The sequence below is a fragment of the Oculina patagonica genome, chromosome 1, assembly GCF_052425735.1.
Source record: "Oculina patagonica isolate OP01 chromosome 1, crgOcupat, whole genome shotgun sequence".
Lineage (NCBI taxonomy): Eukaryota > Metazoa > Cnidaria > Anthozoa > Scleractinia > Oculinidae > Oculina > Oculina patagonica.
The window spans coordinates 32828836-32856500 of NC_135758.1; the positions used below are offsets into that span (position 1 = coordinate 32828836).

At 38.4% G+C, this 27665-nt stretch overlaps 2 protein-coding genes and 1 pseudogene across 3 annotated transcripts; all 3 read left to right on the forward strand.

Annotated features, from left to right (window-relative positions):
* LOC144665015 (uncharacterized) lies at positions 1-27330 on the forward strand (annotated as a pseudogene). Its single transcript, XR_013572886.1, has 9 exons — positions 1-127; positions 2908-3259; positions 4795-5058; positions 22481-22534; positions 23772-23975; positions 24561-24719; positions 24811-24855; positions 26359-26421; positions 26749-27330. The product of XR_013572886.1 is annotated as an uncharacterized LOC144665015 (transcript).
* LOC144665032 (perlucin-like protein) lies at positions 7436-8972 on the forward strand. The gene is made up of 2 exons (XM_078526216.1): positions 7436-8171; positions 8390-8972. The coding sequence occupies exons 1-2, from the start codon at positions 8141-8143 to the stop codon at positions 8821-8823; spliced, it is 465 nt and encodes a 154-aa protein (XP_078382342.1). The 5' UTR covers positions 7436-8140; the 3' UTR covers positions 8824-8972.
* On the forward strand, positions 12866-19207 carry LOC144665025 (macrophage mannose receptor 1-like). The gene is made up of 4 exons (XM_078526209.1): positions 12866-13000; positions 13651-13932; positions 17433-17477; positions 18629-19207. The coding sequence occupies exons 1-4, from the start codon at positions 12940-12942 to the stop codon at positions 19060-19062; spliced, it is 822 nt and encodes a 273-aa protein (XP_078382335.1). The 5' UTR covers positions 12866-12939; the 3' UTR covers positions 19063-19207.
* Positions 27331-27665: the final 335 nt, after the last annotated feature.

Here is a 27665-nt window from a genome sequence, read left to right on the forward strand (position 1 = left end):
GTGCACTTGTCAAGATCCCTCTTCGAGTGCTTTTGAGAGTCTTTTGAGTCTGTCAATTCCAAGAAGATGAGGTTTTGTCGTATATTTGCGGTTCTCCTCGCCTTCACTACATTGCAAACCATTGCAGGTATTCTTTATTTACTTATTCAGGAGACTTCGGCCAGTTCTTGGCTTACTTTTTATTACTCGCATATTTTTTCCTACGATATATTATATATCACACTGCAGTTAATTGTCTGCTCGCGACTGTTTCAAAAGCACGATCTTTATCAGTTATCCTCTCGGTGGTTCCAGCTGAACTTGTTCGAATGTTAAACCTTTAATTAAGCTACGTTTTTCTTTTAATCTTCAGCTAAACTGCAATAACAGCTCGCTGAAACATTCAATTTAAAGAATACTCTTCTTTTCTGATCAAGACGCAAAAATTTCGTCGCACCAACGCAAAACCTCGAACAACCGCCGGCTCTCTTTTGAACTAAGGCCTAGTCTTTGCGCTTGCATGACGGGATTCCAGCGGCGCTTGCCAAATACGGTTGCTCTGAAAAGATTCATCGCAATGAAAGCTCACTGAGAGAAGAATTTACACTGAGAAGCCCAGTTTAAGATCGATCGCTAGATTCGCCAGGCTTTGATTTCTATTAATAATTTTAATAATTCGGTTTTCCGTAATGGTCGTGGTTCTGCTAGAAAGCTTTTATTTCTGTTAAAATTACCCTGAATTAAATAGACATCATCATCATACAGAGATGTAGCTTCCCACACAGTCGTTTTTGGGGGGCGAGGATCGTTTTTTGGGGAGAAGTGAAATACTATCGCCCCTACGTGACAGGCTAACAGAAATGTTACTGATGTTAAGTGCAACTTTCTAGAATTATCAACCAGAAAGCGGCACAAGTCGAAAAAACATTTTCGCTCATATTGTGCCCATAGATAGGTCATACTGAGAAACTAAACGGACTTTATCTAGTTTTCCCTAATACAGCTTCCTTTCGTAGAAATATGCTAAAAATGATTTCGCCCCAATTGGGCTTAAAATGCACCTCCGGTTTGACTGATTTTTTTTTGGAAAATTTAATCGCCTCGCGTATTATACTGCAGCTGTTTATTGATCTTTCAATAATATTTATAATCTCTTTAGGTCTTTATTGTATGATTGAACGGCAAATGAAACACATCTAGATTAATTTTGAGCCTGATATGGGGATAAATTGATAGGCAAAATTTGCAAATGTGTCGCGAGCGAAATTATGCAGTTAAACTTTGCCATTTTTTTTTCTATGTGCGATAATTTAAAATATCGTAAAAACACTTTTTTATGGGTTAAATAGACATCCATCTGATAGGATATCATAAACAATCTCTGGGAAAATGTTTTAAGTGGCCCTCTTTGGCCTGTATTTATCACTAATTTCACCGAAAATCTGCCGTTTTGGTGTGACAGCAATTGTGTGACACGACGAGTAAACCGCGAATGAAATTATCTTTTTCAAACAACCCATGCAAAGAAACGTGCCATATGGTAAACTCTATGAAAAGGTAAAGGGCAGGCAATATGAGATTTTTCCCTTCACCCGTTCTGAAACCATTGCGTGATCTCTTCACGCTCTTTATCACAACATGCTAGACGGACAGACGATACGTCGGTACGGTTTAACCTAGCGAAGTTCTGTGTTAGTAGTTTTAAGCTGTTAATCTCTCGATATTTCAAAAAAACCGGTCGAATAGATAAATACATTCTCAGATCAATTATTAAACGTAATAACGAGTCAATATTGTTTGGTTTATTTCTTTACGTGATCTGAAGGGAACTAGCATAATAATTAAATTATAAGTATTTGCCGCCGGAGTGCGATGATGTTGTTGTTGTTCGTTGAAGCGTAATTGTTTCTTTTTTTTGTCTCAGATTGCCGATATTTTTCCAATGCGTAACCTATAAACGAAAAAATGTAAAGCAATAGAAATTGTTGGTGAGAATTATATACTAACAGCTTTCAACATTGAAGGTATTACTGAGGATTATAAACAACTTTTTTTTTGCAAGCAATAAATCTTTATTTTAAAAATGTACTCTGTATGTATCATTACAATATATCAATTTATAGAAAACATTTCAACTTCGTGGCTCTTTTTATATTAATACCACATTTTAAAACTATGAAGATTTCACAAAACATGTATTTCACCCCCTCCCTTTCCAACATAGTCAATTATACTCTTAAAAGAGTCATGTATAACATAATGCACACACCTTAAAGTGCCTATGAAGTAAAAACAATTGCTGTTTATCTTAAAGGCTTTTCAAAATAAAGAAGAATGGCGTTTTCCTTTTTGCAATATCTTTTTGCGTTTTAGAGATATTTATGTTTTTGTATTATGCAAATGAGGAAAGTGATGACGTCATTAATTGTTCCGCAAAAACATGAAGCACTGAATCATAGTATGACTGAATCAAGAATATCTCTTGGAATATTTGAGCTGTGTTCTTCAAACTTGGCACAATTAATGTACACCACAAAAGACACAAAATGACACCTGTTGAGCCGTTGCCATGGCAACAGTTTTGCTGCAAATACCTATTTTAATTAATACTGACATTCCCAGTTTTTGCTTAACCAAAGATGATGAAAGTAAGAAAAAACATACGTCAACCGGAAGAGATGAAGAAGCACGTTTCATCAACAAAGTAACTTTATTAGTCTTATAAGTGTGCGTGTGATAAAATTAACAAAGGGAAGTTTCAGTGCCTGGCTTTTGAGCTCATGAAAAAATGTCATCTTTTCTCGATTACATTTTTCGGTGGATTGTAGCACTACTTTTGGTTTTTGAAGCAGTACAGCATTCTGGTAGGTTATGTGACTGATTGCTCTTTATTGTATTTGTCCATTTGATTCTCTTGTGTTATTTCAGAATCGTTTACTTGGACAAGAAGACCTCATAAACTCACAGTTGTGGTGGAAGGAGTCAACAGCAGTCTATTCGCACTTGTATGGGACTTCACTGCTTCTGCAGGTAGATTTATCGTCAGCTTTAGCAGACAGAGACTTGGTGAAACAGCAAGAACCCAAATTGCATGGCGAACCCAGAACACCGCGTTTCAGTTCACGGACCAATCTTTCAGAACAAAGTACGAAGCAAAGCTTCCTGCAACTCTGGTGTTAAAAGACGTCAAACGAAATGAAGAATTTGTATACACAATCACGGTACAGAGCAACCTTGGTGTTCATGAAATTGCTCGACCAAGTAACTATTGACGTGGTTGGTAAGTGCAGTATGGTGTTCTAATTTCGCACGATTGTACAACAAGATATGTATGGGAGTATTAATTATCAAAGCATCGAAAGGGTGTTTTTAGTCGACCGCTTTATTGCTTTTGTATTTCAGAAACTCTTTTGTAGTTTGTTTTTTTATTGAAACGTCCAAACTTTCATTTTTCTTTGTCCGTTTTAATTCTTCAAGGCATTGCTCGCGTTAAGAATGCAACTACGTGTCGAGCGCGCGACTTGACTGTAGCAAATTGTCGTGAAAAAACCCGAAACACTCCTAAACGCTGAGTGAGCCTGTGAAAAGCCTCCCTCTAACATTTTGTTGGGTAAATTTTAAAAGTAGTGCCAGAGTAACGGTTATGAAACAGAAGCGCTCCACAACTTTTGCTTTTTAAACACATCCTTGCAAATCAACGTGACAACCTCGAATACAATATCTACTAGAACAGAAATTTAATTTAATTCTCACCACACGCGTGAACAATCTTCATTTGAGCTCGCGGGTCGTTTAAAAGTGTCTGATTTCAGTTGCTCTTTTCTAAACCGATCAAACCGGGACACCACAGTACAGTGTAATAACGTTTCATATTTTGTTTGTTCTCGTAACCCTTTACGGTAAATGACGTCATTGTCAAATATAGTTCAAGGAGTAGTTTTCAGTTTGCTGTGCGTGTGTGTTGTGGGGCATATCGATCACAGATGAAGTCAAAATGCTGTAAGAACAAAAGGTGGCCAACGAGCCACTGATGTTCTTACCACATTTTGAAGTCTTCTTTAATCTTCTCAATATACATTAACAAACCATCCTCGGGGACCAAAAGGCAGTTAGTCGTGGCGAAAGGAAGTCTCTGATTGAAAGACAACAAACCAGAGGCCGGGTCAGGTGCTTTTTTCCAAAACAAAAGAAGCAACTGCAAATTTCTATATTTTGCTATATTTAGAGAGGAAGCCACATCAGCGCTAGCTGGTTTTCAAGGGACGCGAAAAATTCAAACGCGAAAAAACAAGAATAATACCGATAAATAGGAATAGACTTTTAAAGAATTACATCTCTTATTAATACCTTTCATTCCATCATTGAGTGTATTATCTTCCTTTTGCTTGTAGCGAGTAACGTGATTTCTCCTGACTAACTATAGCCGGACAAGTAGTTTTACGGTCTCGACAATCTTCTAACACTGTTCTAGTTATAAAAATCCATTCGTATGACGTACACAAACGAATTCAAATGTATGTGCTTTCATAAGCCTATAAAATATTCCATTCAAGAGAACAAAACTCCCCATGAAGTAATTCTCGTATTTTTTCGTGTATTAACACAAAACAAAGGTAAATTCAATTTCATTCAGCGACCGAAGTACAAATATAAAGCGCGCCGTGTGGGGTGATGTAACATCATTTCGTCATCCTTACTCCTTTAGACAATCGTTCTCAGTTGCCCAATAAGCGCGCGAGAAATTCAACACTTATATTGTATAAATTTTTCCGAAACATCGACGCAATAAATATATTGATTTGTATTATTTTTTAGTACCTCCAAAAATAACCATCGCCCCAGTACGAGAGCCTCAGCTTTCTATTGGACAAAATTACACACTGAAATGTAATGCATCTGGTGACCCACATCCAAACATCACTTGGACAAAAGATGGCGTCCCAGCAAACCAGTTTAATGTCTCTGGTCCCTTGCTTTATCTGGTTAATGTACAGAGGAAAGATGCAGGATCATACAGATGTACAGCTAGCAATGGATATGGAGATGATGCTACTAGTGTTAGCAAAGTTGGAATTAAATGTAAGTAACATAGAAATAATTTATCTGGTTTGAGCATAAATATTTTTAAATACCATTACAGGCATAATCGAAGCTCGTGGTCAGTTATTACCTGTTTGGTATAAACAAGATGTCTCACTCGCGTTAATACCTAATAAAAAAATTGTTTAAAATTGCGTTACGCAGCATATCAGTACAGTTAGCAAATCTGACTATGAAATTCCAATCTTTATTGTTATTTTTCAGTCAAAGATAACTTTGGCATCGTCGAGCCATTTCCTGAGAACATTTATGCATTTGAGTTCACTTCAGTAAATGTAACCTGTGTTGCTTACGATTCATCGGGGATCAAGATTCCTGCGAAAATCTTATTTGTGAGGAGAGACGAGTTTAACGTCTACCGAGTATTAACTGCAAATAGCAACTTGTACTTTACGAACAGAACAGAAGGTAGGCACATGATCTAATTTTTGCTCTACATCTGTAAAATAAGTTTTTGTTTCTCTTTCACTGAAAAAGGTTCTAGGCAAAACCTTTAATCGCCAATAATGATTCAGATCTTATTAGTATCTCTGGGTTCATAGCTCTCTATCGTGGAAAACGACCGTTAAATGCAACTAGGAACAATGCATCATCACAATCATCAAAGCAATTGTTTGGGAAATCTTAATAAATAAATAAATAAATAAATAAATAAATAAATAAAAAGCAATCGAGAATTAACCGGAAGCACTTACAATTCGGGCGGAGTATCCTATCAAAACATAACAGCCATAGAAATCTTGACTTAAAGTTAAAATCAGAAGAGACACTATTTGTCCCTCGCCATTCACCTCTCTCGTTCCATGAGAAGATCATTATCACTTTAAGGTCCCGATCCATTGCACTTATAATTATTATGTCATAGACAAAAGTCACCCGCTACTTGAACTACTTTTCAGTATTTAAGTAATATAACATTAATTAGGATACAAATTATTGTTGTTTTTTGTTTGTTTGTTTCTTTTTAACAGAAAATGGACGCAAGCTCTTTGTCACTTTACACTTTCGACGTATAACAATGAATGATGACAGCCTGAATGGTCCTGATGGAAAATACGAATGTCATGCTTTCGCAGTGGGTGATCGTTTTGAAAGAGCTAGGCATGGTTTTAGCGTGGTCGTTATGAGAGGTATGTAGATGGATGCACACCGATGGTTAAAAAACAATAAGTAAAAAACATGGACTGTTGATGTTCAAAAAGTATTTTTTTTTCTTTTTGCAGTGCATTTCACTACAACCCCAAGCAAAAAACCGCCCATGCCGTCAGGTAAATAAATACGGTTTATAACTAGTGTTAGTATATACTAAAACAGTGGATAGCTAGCGTTTTTGGCGCGCGCTGATTGGCTACTCAAACTCCGAATATCCTTACAATTATCCTGCGAAATCGCGCGGAATAAAATTGTAATCATTGACAGGAATAAACTCAAAAATCATCCTTTCAGGATATATTATCTCATTGTTTTAGTATCTACCAAAACAACTATTCACCTCAGTGTCAGTGGCTAGTGGTGGCCGCTTCGCGGCTCGGTGAATAACCACCATTCAAAAACTAGCAACGGTATATTGCAATTCCTGAGTTTTGATTAGCTCACATACCATTGACCACAAAAATGGTAGCCGATACGCGTCAGCTAAAACAGCTGGGGAGCTCAAATATTGCATCTCTTAGGGCGTTTTTAATAAAACAATTATTCCACTCGCACTTGTTGGATATGAGATCGTTATAGCCAACGAGGCGCCTAGCGCCGAGTTGGCTATCTACCATCCCATATCCAACGCACGCTCGTGGAATAATTGTCGGAGTGCGTTCGAGACAGTTTTGTGTTTTCAATAATCTATAGACCTTATCAGTTTGATTGGTCAGTACTCAACACTTTATCAACTACTATACAGAATGGTATGAAACAAATGCCCTATCATTGGTCAATAAGTTGTGATCATTTTCTTGATATAAGTGGTTACCATAGCAACAATATAACCTGCTAAAAACACCCTTAATTCTGGCTCTTAGTGCTAATAACTCGAAAATGAGCTCAGTGACCTCCATTTTTGATTGATTTTTTTTGATACAACTTTTGCAAAGTTTAAAGAAATTCTGTCAGAATGGTTCCGAGCTACCACCGCATTAGTCATCGAAGGCGAGAAGGTTGACAACAAAACGACAATTTCCCGTTGGTTGTATTCACCAGTCATCCCACACACCTCCCTAAGACTTTGATAAACTAGTTTCAATAACATTACGACTGAATTGAAAGGACAGTTAGTAAATGTTTATTTGCCAACAGTAGGGTTAACTGTGCAAATCGAAGAGCCAGTGAAGGTTCACGTTGTTATGTGCGGAGTCGTGTGCAGTGCGTCCAGGTGTGTGCGCGCATGAAATCGTGGTCCATTTCATGAAAGCGAGGCATTTTGATAACTGCAAATTCCCCCAGGTATACGCTGGATACCCAGTACGTGCACAGAGACGTCACGAAATTAGAAATGCGTTCTCCTTCGTCGAACGCAATAATTATTAAGTTCCTCTAGTTATAGATCGATCAGTGCATCAATTCAATGCAACGTCAAACGTTAAAAAAAAACTTTGTATGTTGCAGCGCTGCCAAGGCCATCAGAACGAAAAACTCCGCCACCTCCTTCAGTTATTTGATTGAGTAAATGAATAAGCTTCTAATTGAAATGCAGTAGCATTTTTTCTCATTTTATTTCAAATGTCATAAATGCCACCTGGTTCCATTTATAACGCAGAACGACCTTTCTTTCTGCCAGGCAAAAAATTTCGTTGATACTTTTTTCTTGATCTTATCTTGCTCTAAGAGTGGTATCTAGGGGGGACCAATATCCAAAAACAATCATTGCAACGATTATTACTTCATTGTGTAACTATGTTCTGTTATAAAGAACACATTTTTTCTGCGAATGCACGATTTCGCCACTTAGCTTACAGAGACACTAATATTTAAATAAGGTTAACTTCTTAATTTTCCAAACACTTTAAGTATCACTTTAAAACCGTTAAAAAAAAGTTTTTTTTTCCTTTTTGCAGCACATCCAACATTAATGCCAAGCAAAACCCCGCCATTTCCATCAGGTAAACACTTTGTAAAAAAAAATTCTTATTAGAATTTTTTTAGAATAATACATGCAACATCGGTGGATTTACATGTATAAATCAATACAACAGGAAAACCCATGATTTTAAAAATACTCGGTCGGACTTGATGTCGTCTGGTCAAATCCGGTCAAATATCTTTGATTACTTATCAATCATTTGAATTGTATTTAGAAAGTGTTTTAATTATCCTCTAGGGAATGAATGTTCTCCAGGATGGGAGAGTTTCGACAGCTTTTGCTACTTGGCAATGAGCGGAAACGGGACCTTAACTTGGCACCAGTCCCAACAGTACTGTCGTCAGATGGAAGGAGACCTGGTAAAGATCACCAACGAGCGGGAGAACGTGTTCGTCCTGGCACTAGCAAGGAAGAAAGCACCAGCAATGAAACAAATGTATATCGGCCTGATGCGGACTGCAAACCGATTCTACTGGAGTGATTACTCGGTTCCAGTCTACAGGAACTGGGCTCCGCGTGAACCGAATGGAAATGCCCGAGAGCCATGCAGCAACATGTGGACTGGGCACACAACCTATCTTCCTTACAGGGCAAATGGTTACTGGAATGACCGTCCCTGCCATGGTATCCCGTACTTTACCTCCGGATTTGTCTGCAAAGCACTTCCTTAAATGAACAAGAAGCGGAACCAAGGATCAACGCACACAAAAGCCGTGTTTGGTGATGGGACATTTTAACAGTTAAAACGTTGTTAAATAAATTAATGAGCTGTAAGGGAGTAGAACAATAACGGCTTCAAAATAAAATGTTTAAATCCTGACTGTTTTAGTTTTTATTGTGTCAGTCACTGCCATACAATTTTAACCAATATTGCTTATTTAATCAGCCTGAACTACCATTTTCTTTTCAGTTTCAAACTGTTTGTTGATTTAATCCTATTATTTATAATCTACTGCATATGAGACATAATTTCCATGCCGGAATGCACGAAAATTGAATTGAGCTACTTCTGTCAATTTCGCAAAAATCAGTCCTTGTAGAAAAAGATGAGAAAGAAAAAGACACAAAACAAAATATGGATGTACACAAATGCACTCAAGGCCTGAACAAAAATGAGCAGTACAGGTTTAGGTACGGGGCAGCCAAGAGAAGCGAGAATAGCGCGGAGTCTGAGAACGAGCGTATTACACGGTTTAGTAGACTGTCCACAGCCTCTCTATTTTACACAACACGAGAGAATAACGCGAGAGAATCGGCGAGCGAAGCGAGCGCAAAGCGCGAACGCGCGGGGGGAGGGGGGCGGGAAGCGAGCGAAGCGAAAAATAGAGAGGCTGTGGTCAATCTCGTTCCCAGAGTCCACGTTCCCCTTGACCAGCGGTCGGAAAAGGGAACGTGGACTCTGGGAACGAGATTGGGCTGTGGTCATCTTTGAATAAAAGTGGACTTATTAGACTCCTCCCCTTGTCATCGCCTTGTAATTTACAACTCCGCCTATTGACCTTTCAATTAAATCGGACCAATTAAATTAAATTTGAGCGGTAAAGTGCTTGTTTAATTGACTACAAGTGTCAGTTTACAAAACAACTACACGTGTGGTGACAACAACACGTGAGTTTTTAATTGGTGTTGAAGATGTCGTCTGAGACGACTTCTTCAACCCTCAAAAAACCTGCAAAAAGAGGCAGAAAGCCGAAATCAAGCGGTCCCCGCCCCCTCCCCCTTGCTTCTTCCGTTTCGCGCTCGCGTCCAGTTCTCTTGCCGTTCTCACCGCGCTCATCGATCGAAAAAAACAGGAAAAAATAGAGGGCTGTGGACAGTCTAACGGTTTAGTTGTAGGTCCTACTGACTGCGCGTAACTTCAACCGAATTATCAAGCGGATTTAAAGGTTGGAATTTTAGTTTTAGTTAGATCAAAAGTATGGAGCCGTATCTCGCAAGGACAAGCTTCGCGAATCACTCGAACTACGATCCTGATCTAACCTCGTTCTAATGGCTCTTCCAGTATAGTGGTTGATCTTTAATCGTGTTAGCCTGCGAATTAGGCCCAAAGACAAACCTTTTATTTATTATACACATGAAAACGTTTTCCCTGAAAAGTTTAGACAAACAGAAAGATTCCCTTGTCAAGATTAGTCAAACACATTTTTATTTGCTTGTGTAAACTAATGAAAATGTTCTTTTGAGGAGTTTTTCCGTTTTGAAGTCGCAATACTCTTTCTTCATCGGATACCAAGAAAATAAAGCTCTTGGACTCTTGGAATAGTTTTCGTAATTCCTTATAAGTTTTGCTTGTCAGTTTATGCACAAAGTAGGTTTATCATAGAAAACCTCAGGGGCACCCATCGAGAATATAGTTCAAAACCACTTAAAGAGATAGCACCGTTGAACGTATTTTAGTATTTAAATGGTAGATATAGGCATATTTTGATCCCCTAAAATTTTTTATCTGTTCGGATTTCCTAGCTGAAAGTCTAGTGATCCGAAAGTTATAGGGATCAAAACTTACCTTTTCGAAAAAATTCCAGCCAGAGAAAGGCTCCCGAAAATTCTAGGTGACCTTTTTAGAGGGTCTGAATGGGGGGGTCCACATGTCGGTAGTCGGTTAAAAATTCCTTACTTTGTCGGTTGTCGGTTAAAATTTTCTACCTTTGTCGGTTGTCGGTATATCTCAGTTAATGATTAAAAGTGCAAGTTAATTATAAATTTTTGTTATTTAATTTACGCAGTTTTAAGACTTTAAACTCTAGACGATATGAAAATTTGTAATAATTCATTATTTGGTTGCACTTAAACCTCGTTAACTCAGTTTTTCTAAGCAACGTGTTTGTCTAGTACCGATAAAATCAGTTTGCATCAACAAATGCTCGTCAAATATTATTTACACATCGAGCGAAACTGAAATTTGGACCGTTCTCAGAAAAGAATAAATTTAAAGGCAGTGTTATTCATTTACCAATAAAACAGAAAGATGCTTATAAACTCTTTTACTCGCTTCTTCCCGAGGATTTGTAAGGGATTTTTCTTTTCAATTTTTTCTTTCCTGAAAAATGGACGGTGTATACAAACATTCCGTTCAACAAAACAGCAAATAAAAAACGTGGAACCAAAGGTTAACCACGTTAATGTTTGAGCTTAATACTTAACTATAGAACTACATGTGAAACATTTAACTTCGCTGCACACTAAAACTAATACGGCTAATAGAACGTTCCACACACCGTTGAGCTCACTGTTGCTTTCATCTGATATTAAATTTGGAAGCTCAAGCAGCCACTGCCCATCTGTTACAAGACCTTTTTAGAATATTCGTTGGGTGCCCCTGAAACCTATTATGTTTTGCTAAAACTTAAACAATCGTCAAAGAAAACTTACTCGTGTGTAATTAGCTAATTGAGGTATACACGAATAGGAAGACTTGTCAAGAAAAAACTTGCCATATTCAATTTGCCGTGTACGCGAGCGTAAAACACTTAAAACCATCCTCTCTTGTTAAAACTTGTCAACGAAAACTTTCTAGTGTGTAATTAGCTAATTGAGGTAAACACGAATAGGAAGATTTGTCAAGAAAAAACTTGCCATATTCAATTTGCCGTGTACGCGAGCATAAAACACTTAAAACCATCCTCTCTTGTTAAAACTTGTCAACGAAAACTTTCTAGTGTGTAATTAGCTAATTGAGGTAAACACGAATAGGAAGATTTGTCAAGAAAAAACTTGCCATATTCAATTTGCCGTGTACGCGAGCATAAAACACTTAAAACCATCCTCTCTTGTTAAAACTTGTCAACGAAAACTTTCTAGTGTGTAATTAGCTAATTGAGGTAAACACGAATAGGAAGATTTGTCAAGAAAAAACTTGCCATATTCAATTTGCCGTGTACGCGAGCATAAAACACTTAAAACCATCCTCTCTTGTTAAAACTTGTCAACGAAAACTTTCTAGTGTGTAATTAGCTAATTGAGGTAAACACGAATAGGAAGATTTGTCAAGAAAAAACTTGCCATATTCAATTTGCCGTGTACGCGAGCATAAAACACTTAAAACCATCCTCTCTTGTTAAAACTTGTCAACGAAAACTTTCTAGTGTGTAATTAGCTAATTGAGATAAACATGAATAGGAAGACTTGTCAAGAAAAAAAGTTCCCATTTTTTGCTGTGCACGCGAGCAAAAAAATACTAATAATAACTTGCCTTATTTCGTGTTTTATTATTATAGCTTTTTAGATTAATTCTGTAAACGAAATACCCAATGTTACAGAATTCTCCATTCTATGGAAAATAATGGCCATTGTTAAAGACTGAGCCTTTTGGGATGTTAAAGTCAACTTTCTTAAATTTAAATAGAGAGATTAAGCATGACGTTTATTTTTCCCGCGAACTGCAAACATTCTACTTCTGCCTATGCGGAAATGGTTTTGTGTTTGTCGTGAATGTGGGATTTTTTCCCTATTTTTCTGAGGGATTTATTTAAAAACTTGAAGGTATAGTAACAAAATGAAAGGAAAGCTCACGTTTGCCATTTGGCGTATAAAGTCAAGCTTAATCTCACTTATATCAGCCAGACGATGTTTTAGCCTGCTAAGGTAAATGTTTGTTGTTTCACGCGTGAATCAACAGCTGTGAATCTGTCAGTGTTGGCAGCCTAGACGATGTTATTGTCGCGTATGCCAGCACGCAAGTATAACGTTGAGTATAAAGCAAGATGCCACGTAATGTTAAGCCCACTTGTTAAGATTCTTCTTCGAGTGCCTTTGAGAGTCTCATTGAGTCTGTCAATTCCAAGAAGATGAGCTTTTGTCGTATATTTGCGGTTCTCCTCGCCTTAACTATATTGCAGGCCATTACAGGTATTCTTCATTTACTCATTCAAGAGACTCCGGACAGTTCTTGGCTTACTGTACTTTTTACTCGCATATTTTTTCCTACGATATATTATATATCACACTGCAGTTAATTGCATGCCCGCGACTGTTTCAAAAGCACGATCTTCATCAGTTATCCTCTCGGTGGTTCCAAGAACTTGCTTGAATGTAAAATCTTTATGCAACTTTTTTTCTTTCTTTCTTCTTTTAACCTTTTCAACTGCATTTGCTCAACAACAGCTCGCCGAAACATTTAATTTAAAGAATACGCACTTTTCTTTTCTGATCAAAACGAAAAAAATTCGTCGCACCAACGCAACAAAGCACTTCGGTTTTGAATAAACTCGAACAACCGCCGGCTCTGTTTTGAACTATAGAATAGTCTTAGCGTGCATGAGGGGATTCCTGCGGCGATTACCAAATACGGTTGCTCTGAAAAGATTCATCGCAATGAAGGCTCACTCAGAGAAGAGTTAACACTGAGAGGCTCAGTTCGAGATCGATCGCAAGATTCGGCAGGCTTTTTTTCTACATTAACAACTTGAATAATTCGGTTTTTGAATAATTCGGTCTTAATTCGTTTCAACCGTCTGTCACGTACTAAAAGAAGTATTTTTTCTTTTCTTTTATTTTAGCTGATGCCATCAAGTGTTACGTTTGCACCGGCATGGGTGATTCCTGTGCAAAGGATAAACTGGAGGCAGACAAAGCCAAATACCTAGTAACATGTCCCTCAGGAATGGACCGCTGTATCAGAGTCTGGGCTAAAAAAGATAACGTCACAGCAGTGGTGAACTCGTGCGCCAGTATAGCAGTATGTGATGCTGCCAAAAAGGCCTTTGAAAACTTCACAGGACAGTGGGCTGTCAGCTGCTGTGAAACTGACGAGTGTAACGCGGGCTCAACTGTATTACCAAGTGAGAGAAAAATTCATTTAATGAAGATGATATTGTTCAACAATTCAACAAGAAACAATTTGCGTCTTCATTCGACCCCCAGCGAACTTTCGGCAATCCTTTGCTTACTTTTCGGCAATCCTTTGCGAGCCGTGTTGTCAAAAATCGAGATTTTTCCTGCTACGGCGAAATTTTCCTCTCTATAGGTGGGGGCTTCTAGGGTGCCTCCTCGAGTGCGGGGCAATGACAAAATTAATCGTCGTCGTTAATAAGAGATTAGCAAGCCATCACTGCTTCCTCTGGGAAACAGGCTAAAAGATGTGCGACTCGTATGTGACATACAGTCGAGGCTCTCTTAACGGACACTCTCGTAAGCGGACAGCTTTACTTACGGCCACCTTGTTTGAAACCCAGTTTTAACTCCCATACAAACTCTGTATTTTTACATTCTCGTAAGCGGACATTCCCGTAAGTGGCCGCGGATACTTGCAGAGATTACGACTTAGACTTTTTCTTTGTTTTTAAGCTCCCGTAAGCGGACATCCCAAAGGAAATCTTTTTAACAACCTCTGTATCTTGTTTTTATCAATCAACTTCACACAGCCGTTCGTCACAATGATTTTACAGTAATTACAGTACCACATTTCAGTGCTTGTATTGTCGTCATTTACGTCCGTCCGGTTATTGTTAGCTGGGCAATCTCCCGTAAGCGGCCATCTATCCCCTACACCTCTAGTGGCCGCTACGACAACCATTCTCGTAAGCGGTCAGCTCCAGTTACGGACACTTTTTTCGCGTCCCAAGGGTGTCCGCTTACGAGAGCTTCGACTGTATAAATGAAATAGCGGCCGATGCGCACTAAGGCAGAATCGCGTACGCTGGCCAAGGTGTTGAGCATTTTACCCGCACCAAAACATCATTTACCGCAGTTTAGCACGGTTAAAAGAAAGGCGTGTAAACAGAGTATCAGTGCTATTTTTTTTGGTACGCATTCCAATTTTATCCGAGCCGTGCCACAAATTTTCTGCCAGGTAAATCGGCCTAAAACCTTCTTGAAGTTAATCATGAAAAGAACGGGATATTTGGTTCCCCTTGGATCAGGTAGAACACCTCTGTGTTGGTAGATATCGACTTCTCACTCGTGATGTTGCTTCTTGTCTGAATGCAGGCATTTCGACATACGTCTGATAGTTTTCCTTCTGTTGGCATAAGGGATGTGCAGATCATGCAGGGAAATTTTGAGTTCAGTTTCCGAAGAAGAGAAACTATCAAAATTAGCAGCATGATTTTTTTTAACTGTACATTTTAAAAACATTTTATTGTAGTTGTACACTGAAAAACCATTTTTATTGGAGTGGCAAATAAAATCTTATCTTATCTTATCTAAAACAGGCTACGAATTTGTAGGAAAGTTTTGCATTGAAAACAATTGATGTCCTTATGGAACTGAAACCGCCATCTGTGCACAGCAGGAGGGGAGGTGGGCATTTGAGTCTAGTTAGCACTGATTTTAGGGGAAAATAGTCTGGTTTTTTTCTCTTTGCGCGCCTGGGTTCAACCCCTATAAGGGCGCGCGAAAAAAGAGAGTTCGCGCAAGGGCCACAAATGACACTACAAGGGAGCAAATAAACAATATTCCCTCAAAAAGTCATTTTATTATCAATATACAAGGCCAGGAGATATCCAGATAGGTAACACATGCATTTAATGAAGTTAACATTTTCGATTCAATAACACAAGTACTTCGTCGCAATAAAAATTTACACGATACCTACTGAGGCCTATGTCTTATTGTGTAGTTGTAGTATAAAAGAGCTAGCTGCAGTGTCTCTGAAAATAATAATTAAGCTATGACTTATCTATGGGCACAATATGAGCGAAATCGAATTTTTCGAATTGTGCCGGCTAAAGTCGATTTTAGTTGATTTTTGGAGAAAGTCGCACTTAATAGTTCCTTGTAATGAAGTTCTTGTTTAAACTTGTTCAATATTATCTTTATAAGCCCATGATCGATGTTCTTTATACCTCATTTTACTTGGAATCGATACGATCGGGTAGAGCGGAAAATTTAAATACTAAAGATCAAGAAAAGCTTATCCATGTACCAACGCAGACGGACGAAAACCAAAATGAAGATACCAGCATTACTACCGTTCTGTGTAGGATTCCGACGGCTTCAGAGTGGCTTCATTATGATACGATTTTCTATATTTTGGGTCGTTTTAACTACAAAATCGCGTCAGCGTACAAAGGCGTTTTTTTTCTTAGTTAAAACGACTGCTCGAGATGTATATGGATCAATACATCTCTTCTCGATATTTATGTTTTACTAAAGCCGAACTTAAATACTCGGTCGGGCTTGATGTGGTCTGGTCAAATCCGGTCAAATATCTTTGACTACTTATCAATCGTTTGAATTGTATTTAGATAGAAAGTGTTTTAATTATTCTCTAGGGAATGAATGTCCTCCGGGATGGGAGAGTTTCGACAGCTTTTGCTACTTGGAAATGAGCGGAAACGGGACCCTAATTAACTTGGCACCAGTCGCAACAGTACTGTCAACTGTCTTGGGCTGTTGAAATAGTTTTCGTTATAGATTCAAGGAAAGAAGCTTATCATAGAAAACTTATTATATTTTGTCAAAACTTAAACAATCGTCAAAGAAACCTTTCTCGTGTGTAATTAGCTAATTGAGGTAAACACGAATAGGAAGACTTGTCAAGAAAAAACTTGCCATATTTTATTTGCCATGCACGCCATAAAACACTCAAAACTTGTCAACGAAAACATATTGAGGTAAACATGAATAAGGAGACTTGTCAAGAAAAAGGTTCCCATTTTTCCTGTGCACGCGAGCAAAAATAAAACTGAACAATAACTTGCCTTATTTCGTGTTTTATTATAATACTGATAGCTCTTTTAATATGAATTCTGTAAAAGAAAAAGCCAATGTTACGAAATTCTCCTTTCTATGGAAATAATGGCCATTGTTAAGACTGAGTCTTTTGGGATGCTAAAGTAGACTTTCTTAAATTTAAATATCAGCCAGACGACGTCTTAGCAATCATAGGAACGATAATTACTTGATTGTGTTATTATGTTCTGTTAGAGCAGTTTTCAATTGAGTGTCGTAAAACCAAAACCAAAGTAATTACTCTGGCTAATCACAAAGGACACAGACAATCCAGTGAACCAATCAAAACTCGAAGCAAATACATGTAGCTGGCACAAGGCGCGGGAAAACTGCGCGAGAGAGTCACGATTGGTTTTGGTTTTAGTTCTGATTGGTTGAGAAAGTGGTGCGAGATTTTTAAGCCAATCACTAAGCGTAGTAATGCAAAACCAAAGCAAACGTAATTTACTTTCGACACTCAAGTGAAAACCGCTCTATGAAGAACACATTTTTTCTGCTAATACACGATTTTGCCACTTAGCTTACAGAAGGTTAACTGCTTTATTTTCCAAACATTTCAAGTATCACTTTAAAACCGTTAAAAGAAGTTTTTTTTTTCTTTTTGCAGCGCATCCAACTTTAATGCCAAGCAAAACCCCGCCATGTCCATCAGGTAAACACTGTTTGTAAAAAAATTCTTATTTGAATTGTTTAGGAATAATACATGCAACATCGGTGGATTCACATGTGTAAATCAATACAACAGGAATCAAAGCCTTTTCGAGCCACGACTGAATTTTTTTCACCAAGTTTTACGTTTGGTTTTCATATCTTGAATATATATGAGCGGCAAATGTTCAAACATTTCTTTGATGCAATTAAAAAAGCAAAAAACGAGCAAACATGCGTGACAATTGCAGACAATCGGCGGTTGACCCCACAATGTCTATTACCTTGATATAAGATCTTTTCATTTTACGTGACTGAGATTGTCGGATTAGCTCACTCGTGTAGGTTTCAGGATGACGCGTGAGAGGTCGTGAGATCAAAACCCAGGAGTGTCTGTTCCTTTTTCCTATTTTTTTCTGTTTTTACCCCGCAGCACTAAAATGGTTTGTTTATTTTATCGCTCCTGTATACATTGGAGAATAAAAGCATTTACATGTAAGCCGTTAAGTAATAACGCTGTAAATAAATATATCAGAACATATAGACTGATTCAGGTAAGCCGTTATACGAAAGAGATCGATCGGTGCATCGCTTTTGCGGCTCTTAATGTGGAAGATAAAATTGTTTATCGTATTTGAAAATTCCGGCGTTATCTTTGCAATAGGAAATTATGTTATGCGAGGAATCTTCTATGTATAGTATGAATGCGCGAGTGTCAGTTTCATGCATGCGTTACAAGCAGCTGTAACGCATGCAAATATTGCATGTTGCATCGCTTTTGCGGCTCTTAATTTGCACTTTTTCGGCGGTCAAGTACCTTCCACACATAATTTTCAGCCGCATTTTGTTTCTTTGCTTTTGTCTTCCTTGTTAAATTTTAAAAAATAGCCTTATTACGGCCGCCTTGCTACACTCTTACTTCTCTTATCAAAATGTTTACAGCTGATGGACCAACCAACCAACCAACCAACTGACCAACCATGTGAGTGAAGTCGGGCTACCCACTATACTCCTTCATTGAAAATTCAGTCGTAAAAACCATGATTTTAAATACTCGGTCGGGTTTGATCTGGTCTGGTAAAATCCGGTCAAATATCTTTGAGTACTTATCAATCGTTTGAATTGTACTTAGAGAGTGTTTTAATTATTCTCTAGGAAATGAATGTCCTCCGGGATGGGAGAGTTTCAACAGCTTTTGCTACTTGGCAATGAGCGGAAACGGGACCCTTACTTGGCACCAGTCCCAACAGTACTGTCGAAGGCATGGAGGAGACCTGGTAAAGATCACCAGTGCGAGAGAAAACGAGTTCGTCCTGGCACTCGCGAGGAAGAAAGCGCCATCGAGGCAGCAAATTTGGATCGGCCTAATGTGGACCGCAAACGCATTCTACTGGAGTGATTACTCGGTTCCAGTTTACAGGAATTGGGCTCCGAATGAACCGAATGGAAAAGCCCGAGAGCCATGCAGCAACATGTGGACTGGGCACACATCTCCTCTTCCCATCAGGGCGTCTGGTTACTGGAATGACCGTACTTGCCAGGGTAGCCCACACTTTCCCTGTGGATTTGTCTGCAAAGCACTTCCCTAGTTGAAAAGGCAGCGAAACCAGCGATCAACGCACACAAAAGCCGTGTTTGATGATGGGACATTTAAACAGTTAAAACGTTATTAAATTAATGAGCTGTAAGGGAGTAGAATAATAACGGCTTTAAAATAAAATGTTAAAATCCTGACTGTTTCAGTTTTTTGTTGTGTCGGTCACCGCAATGGATTAATGAACAATATTGCTAATTCAATTACCCTGAAACACCATTTTCTTTTTCAGTTACAAACTATTTATTGATTTAAATCTATTAATCATAATTAAGTGCCTATCAGCAGTCCCAATTTCCATACCGAAATGCTAGAAAATTGAACTGAGTCACTTCTGTCAATCAGTTTCGCAAAAATCAGCACTTGTAAAAAAAAATGGGTGGGGAAAGAATAAACACGAAACAGATACAGCTCCACACAAACGCACTCAGAGCCTGAACAAAAATGAGCAATACATGTTTAGGTACGGGGCAGCCAAGAGAAACGCGACTAGCGAGGAATCAACCAACGCATTTCACGGTTTAGTTGTAGACCCTACGGATTGTGCGCAGCTTCAACCGAATTAGCAACCGGGTTTAAAGGTTTTAAAGGTTAAATTTTGGATTAAAAAATGGTCGTTGAATAGCTAATGGTCGTAACAGCCGTAACAGTCACTCAGACTGCGATCCTGATATAACCTCGTTCTCATGTTTCTTTCAGTTAAGAGGTTGATCTTCTTCATTTTTTATTGCATCCTGTTTTCTCAAAGCTTAGTGAAAGTGCAATTGATTTTTTATGCCCACTGTTCGTCACATTAAAACACTGTATGAATTTGTATGTTGAAAATAACGCACCGAGAGCTTTTGCTTGGAATAGCTTCCACTGAACTATAGCCTGCGAGCAGGTTCTCTTTTCGGGCGCAACGTGAATCCCTCCTTGAGCACCGAAGGCGCGAGTGGTTTACTGCGCTTGCCAAAACTTGCGCCTTGAAGAGAGATTCACTTTGCGCCCGAATAGAAAGCGCGCTCGCAGGCTAACTGTAATCTGTAGATGCTAAGATGTACCCAGTAAAAATAAAGCTGGCTGCTGTATAATACAAATTTACAAATTATTTGAGTGAATAAAAATGGAGCATAATGCAAGATACATTTAAAGCAAACAATCGATATAAGCGTGGCAATCTTAGGCCCTGCAATCTTCCGGGAATATTAGGCCCAAAGACAAACCTTTAGTTTACTATACACATGAAAACGTTTTCCCTGAAAAGTGTTCGACAAACAGAAAGATTCCCATCATTCCCTTGTCAAGATTAGTCAAACACATTTTTATTTGCTTGTGTAAACTAATGAAAATGTTCCTTTGAGGAGTTTTTCCGTTTTGCAGTCGCAATACTCTTTCTTCATCGGATACCAATAAAATAAAGCTCTTGGACTCTTGGAATAGTTTTCGTCATTCCTTATAAGTTTTGCTTGTCACTTTATGCACAAAGAAGGTTTATCATAGAAAACTTATTATATTTTGTCAAAACTTAAACAATCGTCAAAGAAAACTTACTCGTGTGTAATTAGCTAATTGAGGTAAACACGAATAGGAAGACTTGACAAGAAAAAACTTGCCATATTTAATTTCCCGTGCACGCAAGCATAAAACACTTATATCTTGTCAACGAAATTTTCTAGTGTGTAATTAGCTAATTGAGATAAACATGAATAAGAAGACTTGTCAAGAAAAAAGTTCCCATTTTTGCTGTGCACGCGAGCAAAAACAAAAATAATAACTTGCCTTATTTCGTGTGTTGTTATAACAGCTCTTTTAAGAATTATGGCTCTTTTAAGATGAATTTTGTAAACGAAAAAGCCAATGTTACAGAATTCGGCTTTCTTCTTTGGAAAATATTGGCCATTGTTAAGACTGAGTCTTTTGGGATGTCAAAGTCAACTTTCTTAAATTTAAACATCAGCCAGACGATGTTTTAACCTGTAAAGGTAAATGTTTGTTGTTTCACGCGTGAATCAACAGCTGGCAATCTGTTTGAGTTTGCAGGCTAGTTGATGTTAATGTCCCGTAATGTCAAGTATAACGTTGAGTAGAAAGCAAGATGCCACGTAATGTTTAGCGCACTTGTTAAGATCCCTCTTCGAGTGCCTTTGAGAGTCTCATTGAGTCTGTCAATTCCAAGAAGATGAGCTTTTGTCATATATTTGCGGTTCTCCTCGCCTTCACTACATTGCAGGCCATTACAGGTATTATTCATTTGCTCATTGAAGATTTTTGCGGCCAGTTCTTGGCTTACTTTTACTCGCATATTTTTTCCTACGATATATTATATATCACACTGCAGCTAACTGTCTGCTCGCGACTGTTTCAAAAGCACGATCTTTATCAGTTATCCTCTCAATGGTTCCAAGAACTTGTTCGATTGTTAAACCTTTAATTAAGCTACTTTTCTCTTTAACAATATTTTAATCCGCATTTGCTCAACATCAGCTCACCGAAACATTCAATTTAAAAAATACTTTTCTTTTCTCAGCGATCATGGCGCAAAAAATCCGTCGCACCAACGCAGCAAAGCACTTCGGTTTTGGATAAACTCGAACAACCGCCGGCTCTGTTTTGAACTAAGGCCTTGTCTTTGCCGTACATAAAGGGATTCCAGCAGCGCTCAGCCCCAAATATGGTTGCTCTTAAAAGATTCATCGCAAGGAAGGCTCACTGAGAAGCTCAGTTCGAAATCGATCCCTAGATTTGTGAGGCATTTTTTCTAGATTAACAACTTGAATAATTCGGTTTTCCTTTCGAAATGGTCGTGATTCTGCTAGAACACTTTCATTTCGAACGGTTCATGTCTGTTAAAATTGCCCTGAATCATTCCGTCATGCAACACAGTCGTTTTTAGGGGCGATGATCGTTTTTTGGGGAGGAAAGAAGTCTCGTCTCACTACCTGGGTCAGCTGGGTGGCTAAAACTGGACGTTACTTCCTCCTAACGAAGTTTTTGTTTAAACTTGTTCGATTTCATCTTTATAGGCCCATGATCACTGAAAGTTTCATCATTGTAGAGTAAATCCTCTTTTTAAAATTTCGCAAAAACCTTATGGAGGGGAGGGAGGATTAACTGCAAAAAAATTCCTAATTTTGTTCTCACGGTGCTCTTGCTTTCGTGCTCTGTTATACTATTATTAGTTTATGTCGCTCTCTTGGCTTTTGTATATGTTTGTTTACCTGTTTTGCATTATGCTCTTATCATAGGGGTTCTGCAGTTGCTTATTTGTTTGTTTTTCATGCTGAATGAATGAATGAATGAATGAATAAATGAATGAATGAATCATGTGTATATCTATACAATCTACCAGCACCAAACTTCAAATTAGAGTATTTCATTTCTTTTGTTGCGATTCCAAAAAATACTAATCCATCTTATTTTATTTCTAACAGCAATATCTTCAACGAAATCTTCAAGTTACATTCCAAGGACTTCTTCAACCGCTGGTAATTCTACAGTTCTAAAAAAATACGACTTTAAGCCAGTCAGATTGTGTTTTTTCTTTAGGATATTTGTATTTTAATATGGATCACATTTTTCATGGTCTACACTCTCAGAGACCATAAAATGTTCAAAACTCAGGTGTAACCACGAATTGTTATTCGGCGAATAATTGTAAATTATTTTATTTATTTCTGATTCATCCTCCCATCCCTCGCCCCTCCCTTCCGCTCCCTTCCTCTATCCATATCATCCCTCCCTCCCTTCCTTCTCTTTCCTACCTCTCCTCAGTCCCTCATTCATCCCTTCTTTCATTTTGTTTGTTTAGTCTGTATTATTTTGGTTTTTCAATTATGTTTGTACTTACTATTCGAGTTTGTTTTTTAGTGGTTTTTCTTGCACTTCTATGGCTTTTTCCCGAATAAATTGAAATTTTATGCCATTACAGCGGAATCCCAATTTCTCGTACCCTCGACTTCTAAGACCTATAGATAATTCGTACCAAAAGACTTTCTTCTTTCCTTTAACAGTCTAAAACTGCAATTTTACCCCCAATTTTGCAAACTCTTGAACCAACTTTCGTTTCCCTTGGAGGTTAGAGAAATTAGAATTCTACTGTACAACCACGTTTGTTTAGAGCAGTTTTCAATTGACCATATTCGTATTCTCGGTATTGGACTGGAACTAGCTTGCAATGGAGGCTCATGCGGGGGAATATCATTAAAAACAGCTTCATGTCATTTGCATTTGAAAAGATTACCCGCATTAGCCTCCATTGCAAGCTAGTTCCAGTCCAATACCGAGAATACGAATATGGTCTATTGAGTGTCGTGAAACAAAAACCAAAGTAATTGCTCTGGCCAATCACAAAGGACACAGACAATCCAGTGGACCAATCAAAACTCGAAGTAAATACATGTAGCTGGCACGAAGCGCGGGAAAAAGTGCGCGAGCGAGTCACGATTGGATTTGGTTTTACTTGTGATTGGCTGAGAAAGTGGCGCGAGATTTTTAAGTCAATCACTAAGCGTAGTATTAAATGCAAAACCAAAGCAAAAGCAATTTACTTTTGACACTCAAGTGAAAACCGCTCTAAAGCGTCTTGATCTATTATGGTATAAACAAGGTGTCTCACTCGCGTTAATACCTGAGAAAAAAATTGTTTAAAATTGCGTTACGCAGCATATCAGTACAGTTAGCAAACCTGACTATGAAATTCCAATCTTTATTGTTATTTTTCAGTCAAAGATAACTTTGGCATCGTCGAGCCATTTCCTGAGAACATTTATGCATTTGAGTTCACTTCAGCAAATGTAACCTGTGTTGCTTACGATTCATCGGGGATCAAGATTCCTGCGAAAATTTTATTTGTGAGGAGAGACATGTTTAACAACTACTTAGTACTAACAGCAAATAGCAACTTGTACTTTACGAACAGAACAGAAGGTAGGCATGTGGTCTAGTTTTTGCTTTACATCTGTAAAATAAGTTTTTGTTTCTCTTTTCACTAAAAAAGGTTCTAGGCAAAACTAAAGGGACTATGTCACGGATTTTACCAGATATTTGAACAGCCAAAATATATATATTTGTGTCGCATGAAACCTAAAAATAATAGTCCATTTTTATTAAAAATTGCTTTATTAGAGCACTGAAACTGTTAACTATCATTATTTGCTACGGATGGCGCGGATGGAAACGGGATTGCAATTTGAAACGTTTTCAAATTGTTTCCGCGCATCTTCAAAAAATCGATCTTTGTAGCCTTAAATGATTTCCATCTGCAAATTAAGGTTATATCTTTTGACACTTAAATAAAGTTCTCATTCATTCATTTTTTTTTTTAAAAATTAAAAATCTCCGTGACATAGTCCCTTTAATCGCCAATAATGATTCACTTATAATAATTATGTCATAGACAAACGTCACCCGCTACTTGAACTACTTTACGGTATTTCAGTAATATAACATTAATTAGGATACAAATTATTGTTTTTGTTTTGTTTGTTTGTTTGTTTGTTTGTTTTTTAACAGAAAATGGACGCAAGCTCTTTGTCACTTTACACTTTCGACGTATAACAATCGATGATGACAGCCGGTATGGTCCTGATGGAACATACGAATGTCATGCTTTTGCAGTGGGTGATCGTTTTGCAAGAGCTAGGCATGGTTTTAGAGTGATCGTTATGAAAGGTATGTACATGTATGCACACCGATGGTTAAAACAAGAAGTAAAAAACATGGACTGTTGAAGTTCAAGAAGTGTTTGTTTTTCTTTTCGCAGCACCTCCCACTACAACCCCAAGCAAAAAAACGCCTATGCCGTCAGGTAATAAGGAAAATGGCCATAACAAGTGTACTCAATGAGGACCCACCTTGTGTAGGGGTAGGGGTCTCTGCAAGATACCACCTGTCTGATAAGTTACATGGACAAAATTTATTGGCCTTAAAATTTGAATTGAGACTTTCATATTAGGTGTGCGTGAAGATTGTATTGCTGGAGAAATGGCACGATGAGTTTAAAGTAGGGAAGAGGAAGGGTACATGAAGAGACCCACTGTCTTTTTGCAGAGCTGGTGGGTCCTGTCTGAGTACAATAGTTATGACCATTTCCCTAAATACGGCTTATAACTAGTGTTAGTATATACTAAAGCAGTGGATAACGTTTTAGGCGCGCGCTGATTGACTACTCAAACTCCAAATATCTTTTGCTATTTACCCCGGGCAACGCCCGCGAGAAAATTGTAATCTTTGACAGGAATAAACTCAAAAGTCTAATAACTCGAAAATGAGCTCAGTGACTCACATTTTTGATTGTTTAGTAATGATCAGCACGTCATGATACAACTTTTGCAAAGTTTAAAGAAATTCAGAGAGTGGTTCCGAGCGACCACCGCATTAGTCATCGAAGGCGAGAAGGTGGCTACAAAACGACAATTTCGCGTGGGTTGTATTCACCAGACATCCCACACACCTCCCTAAGACTTTGATAAACTAATTTCAATAACATTACGACTGAATTGAAAGGACAGTTAGTAAATGTTTATTTACCAACAGTAGGGTTAACTGTGCAAATCGAAGAGCCAGTGAAGGTTCACGTTGTTATGTGCGGAGTCGTGTGCAGTAAGTCCACATGTGTACGCGCATGAAATCGAGGTCCATTACATGAAAGCGAGGCATTTCGATAACTGCAAATTCCCCCAGGTATACGCTGGATACCCAGTACGTGCACAGAGACATCACGAAATTAGAAATGCGTTCTCCTTCGTCGAACGCAATAATTATAAAGTTCCTCTAGTTATAGATCGATCAGTGCATCGATTCAATCCAACGTCAAACGTTAAAAAAAACCTTTGTATGTTGCAGCACTGCCAAGGCCATCAGAACGAAAAACTCCGCCACCTCCTTCAGTTATTTGATTGAGTAAATGAAGAAGCTTCTAATTGAAATGCAGTAGCATTTTTTCTCATTTTATTTCAAATGTCATAAATGCCACCGGGTTCCATTTATTACGCAGAACGACCTTTCTTTCTGTCATGCAAAACATTTCGTTGATACTTTTTTCTTGATCTTATCTTGCTTTAAGAGTGGTATCCAGGGGAGGGGGGGGACCAATATCCAAAAACAATCATTGCAACGATTATTACTTGATTGTGTAACTATGTTCTATTATAAAGAACACATTTTTTCTGCGAATGCACGATTTCGCCACTTAGCTTATAGAGACACTAATATTTTTAGTCTATTTTTAGACACTAATAACTTCTTAATTTTCCAAACACTTCAAGTATCACTTAAAAACCGTTAAAAAAGTTTCTTTTTCTTTTTGCAGCACATCCAACATTAATGCCAAGCAAAACCCCGCCATGTCCATGTCCATGTTCGCCATGTCCAGGTAAACACTGTTTGTAAAACAATTCTTATTAGAATTTTTTTAGAATAATACATGCCTCCTTCATCTGTGGATTTAAACGTATAAATCAATACAACAGGAAAACCCATGATTTTAAAAATACTCGGTCGGACCATTTTCGTCCCCAGAGGCCGCGATCCTTCTGGTCAGCACCCGGGATCGATCCCGGGTGCTGACCAGAAGGATCGCGGCCTCTGGGGACGAGAATGCGGTCGGACTTGATGTCGTCTGGTCAAATCCGGTCAAATATCTTTGACTACTTATCTATCGTTTGAATTGTATTAATAAAGTGTTTTAATTATTCTCTAGGGAATGAATGTCCTTCGGGATGGGAGAGTTTCGACAGCTTTTGCTATTTAGCAATGAGCGGAAACGGCACCTTAACTTGGCACCAGGCCCAACAGTACTGTCAAGAGATGGGAGGAGACCTGGTAAAGATCACCAACGAGCAGGAGAACGTGTTCGTCCTGGCACTAGCGAGGAAGAAAGCGCCATCAATGAAACAAATATATATCGGCCTGAGGTGGACCGCAAACGCATTCTACTGGAGTGATTACTCGCTTCCAGTCTACAAGAACTGGGCTCCACATGAACCGAATGGAAATGCCCGAGAGCCATGCAGCAACATGTGGACTGGGCACACGTCTCCTCTTCCCATCAGGGCGTCTGGTTACTGGAATGACCGTCCCTGCCATGGTATCCCGTACTTTCCCTGTGGATTTGTCTGCAAAGCACTTCCTTAACTGAACAAGCAGCGGAACCAAGGATCAACGCACACAAAAGCCGTGTTTGGTGAAGGGACATTTTAAGAGTTAAAACCTGTTAAAGAAATTAATGAGCTGTAAGGGAGTAGAACAATAACGGCTTCAAAATAAAGTGTTAAAATCGTGACTGTTTAAGTTTTTGTTGTGTCGGTCACCGCTATGGATTTATAACCAATACTGCTAATTCCATCTTTATTATTTACTACAAAACTTGATGAATTCGACATTGCTGATCCTAGCAGTATGCAGGACGCGTGTCACATATCAACCTAGTAAAAATGGCCTAAGCTCACAACGAGTCTCTCGTAGCTCAGTTGGTTAGAGCGCCCAACCGGTATTCTGGGAGGCCATGGGTTCGATTCCCGTCGGGGACTCAGAATTTTTCTTTGTCCCATGCTCGTGTCATGTAGAACATCTTATTTTTATTAGCCTAACTGTTTGTTGATTTAATCCCGTTATTTA

What these genes read in the sequence shown, in the direction of transcription:
- LOC144665025 (XM_078526209.1), top strand. Translation starts at nt 12,940, where the DNA reads ATGAGCTTTTGTCGTATATTTGCGGTTCTCCTCGCCTTAACTATATTG. An exon ending in TATATTGCAGGCCATTACAG is followed by an intron (nt 13,001 to 13,650) that starts GTATTCTTCATT and finishes CTTTTATTTTAG; the next exon opens with CTGATGCCATCAAGTGTTAC. An exon ending in GGGCTCAACTGTATTACCAA is followed by an intron (nt 13,933 to 17,432) that starts GTGAGAGAAAAA and finishes TTCTTTTTGCAG; the next exon opens with CGCATCCAACTTTAATGCCA.
- LOC144665032 (XM_078526216.1), top strand. Translation starts at nt 8,141, where the DNA reads ATGCCAAGCAAAACCCCGCCATTTCCATCAG. An exon ending in AACCCCGCCATTTCCATCAG is followed by an intron (nt 8,172 to 8,389) that starts GTAAACACTTTG and finishes ATTATCCTCTAG; the next exon opens with GGAATGAATGTTCTCCAGGA.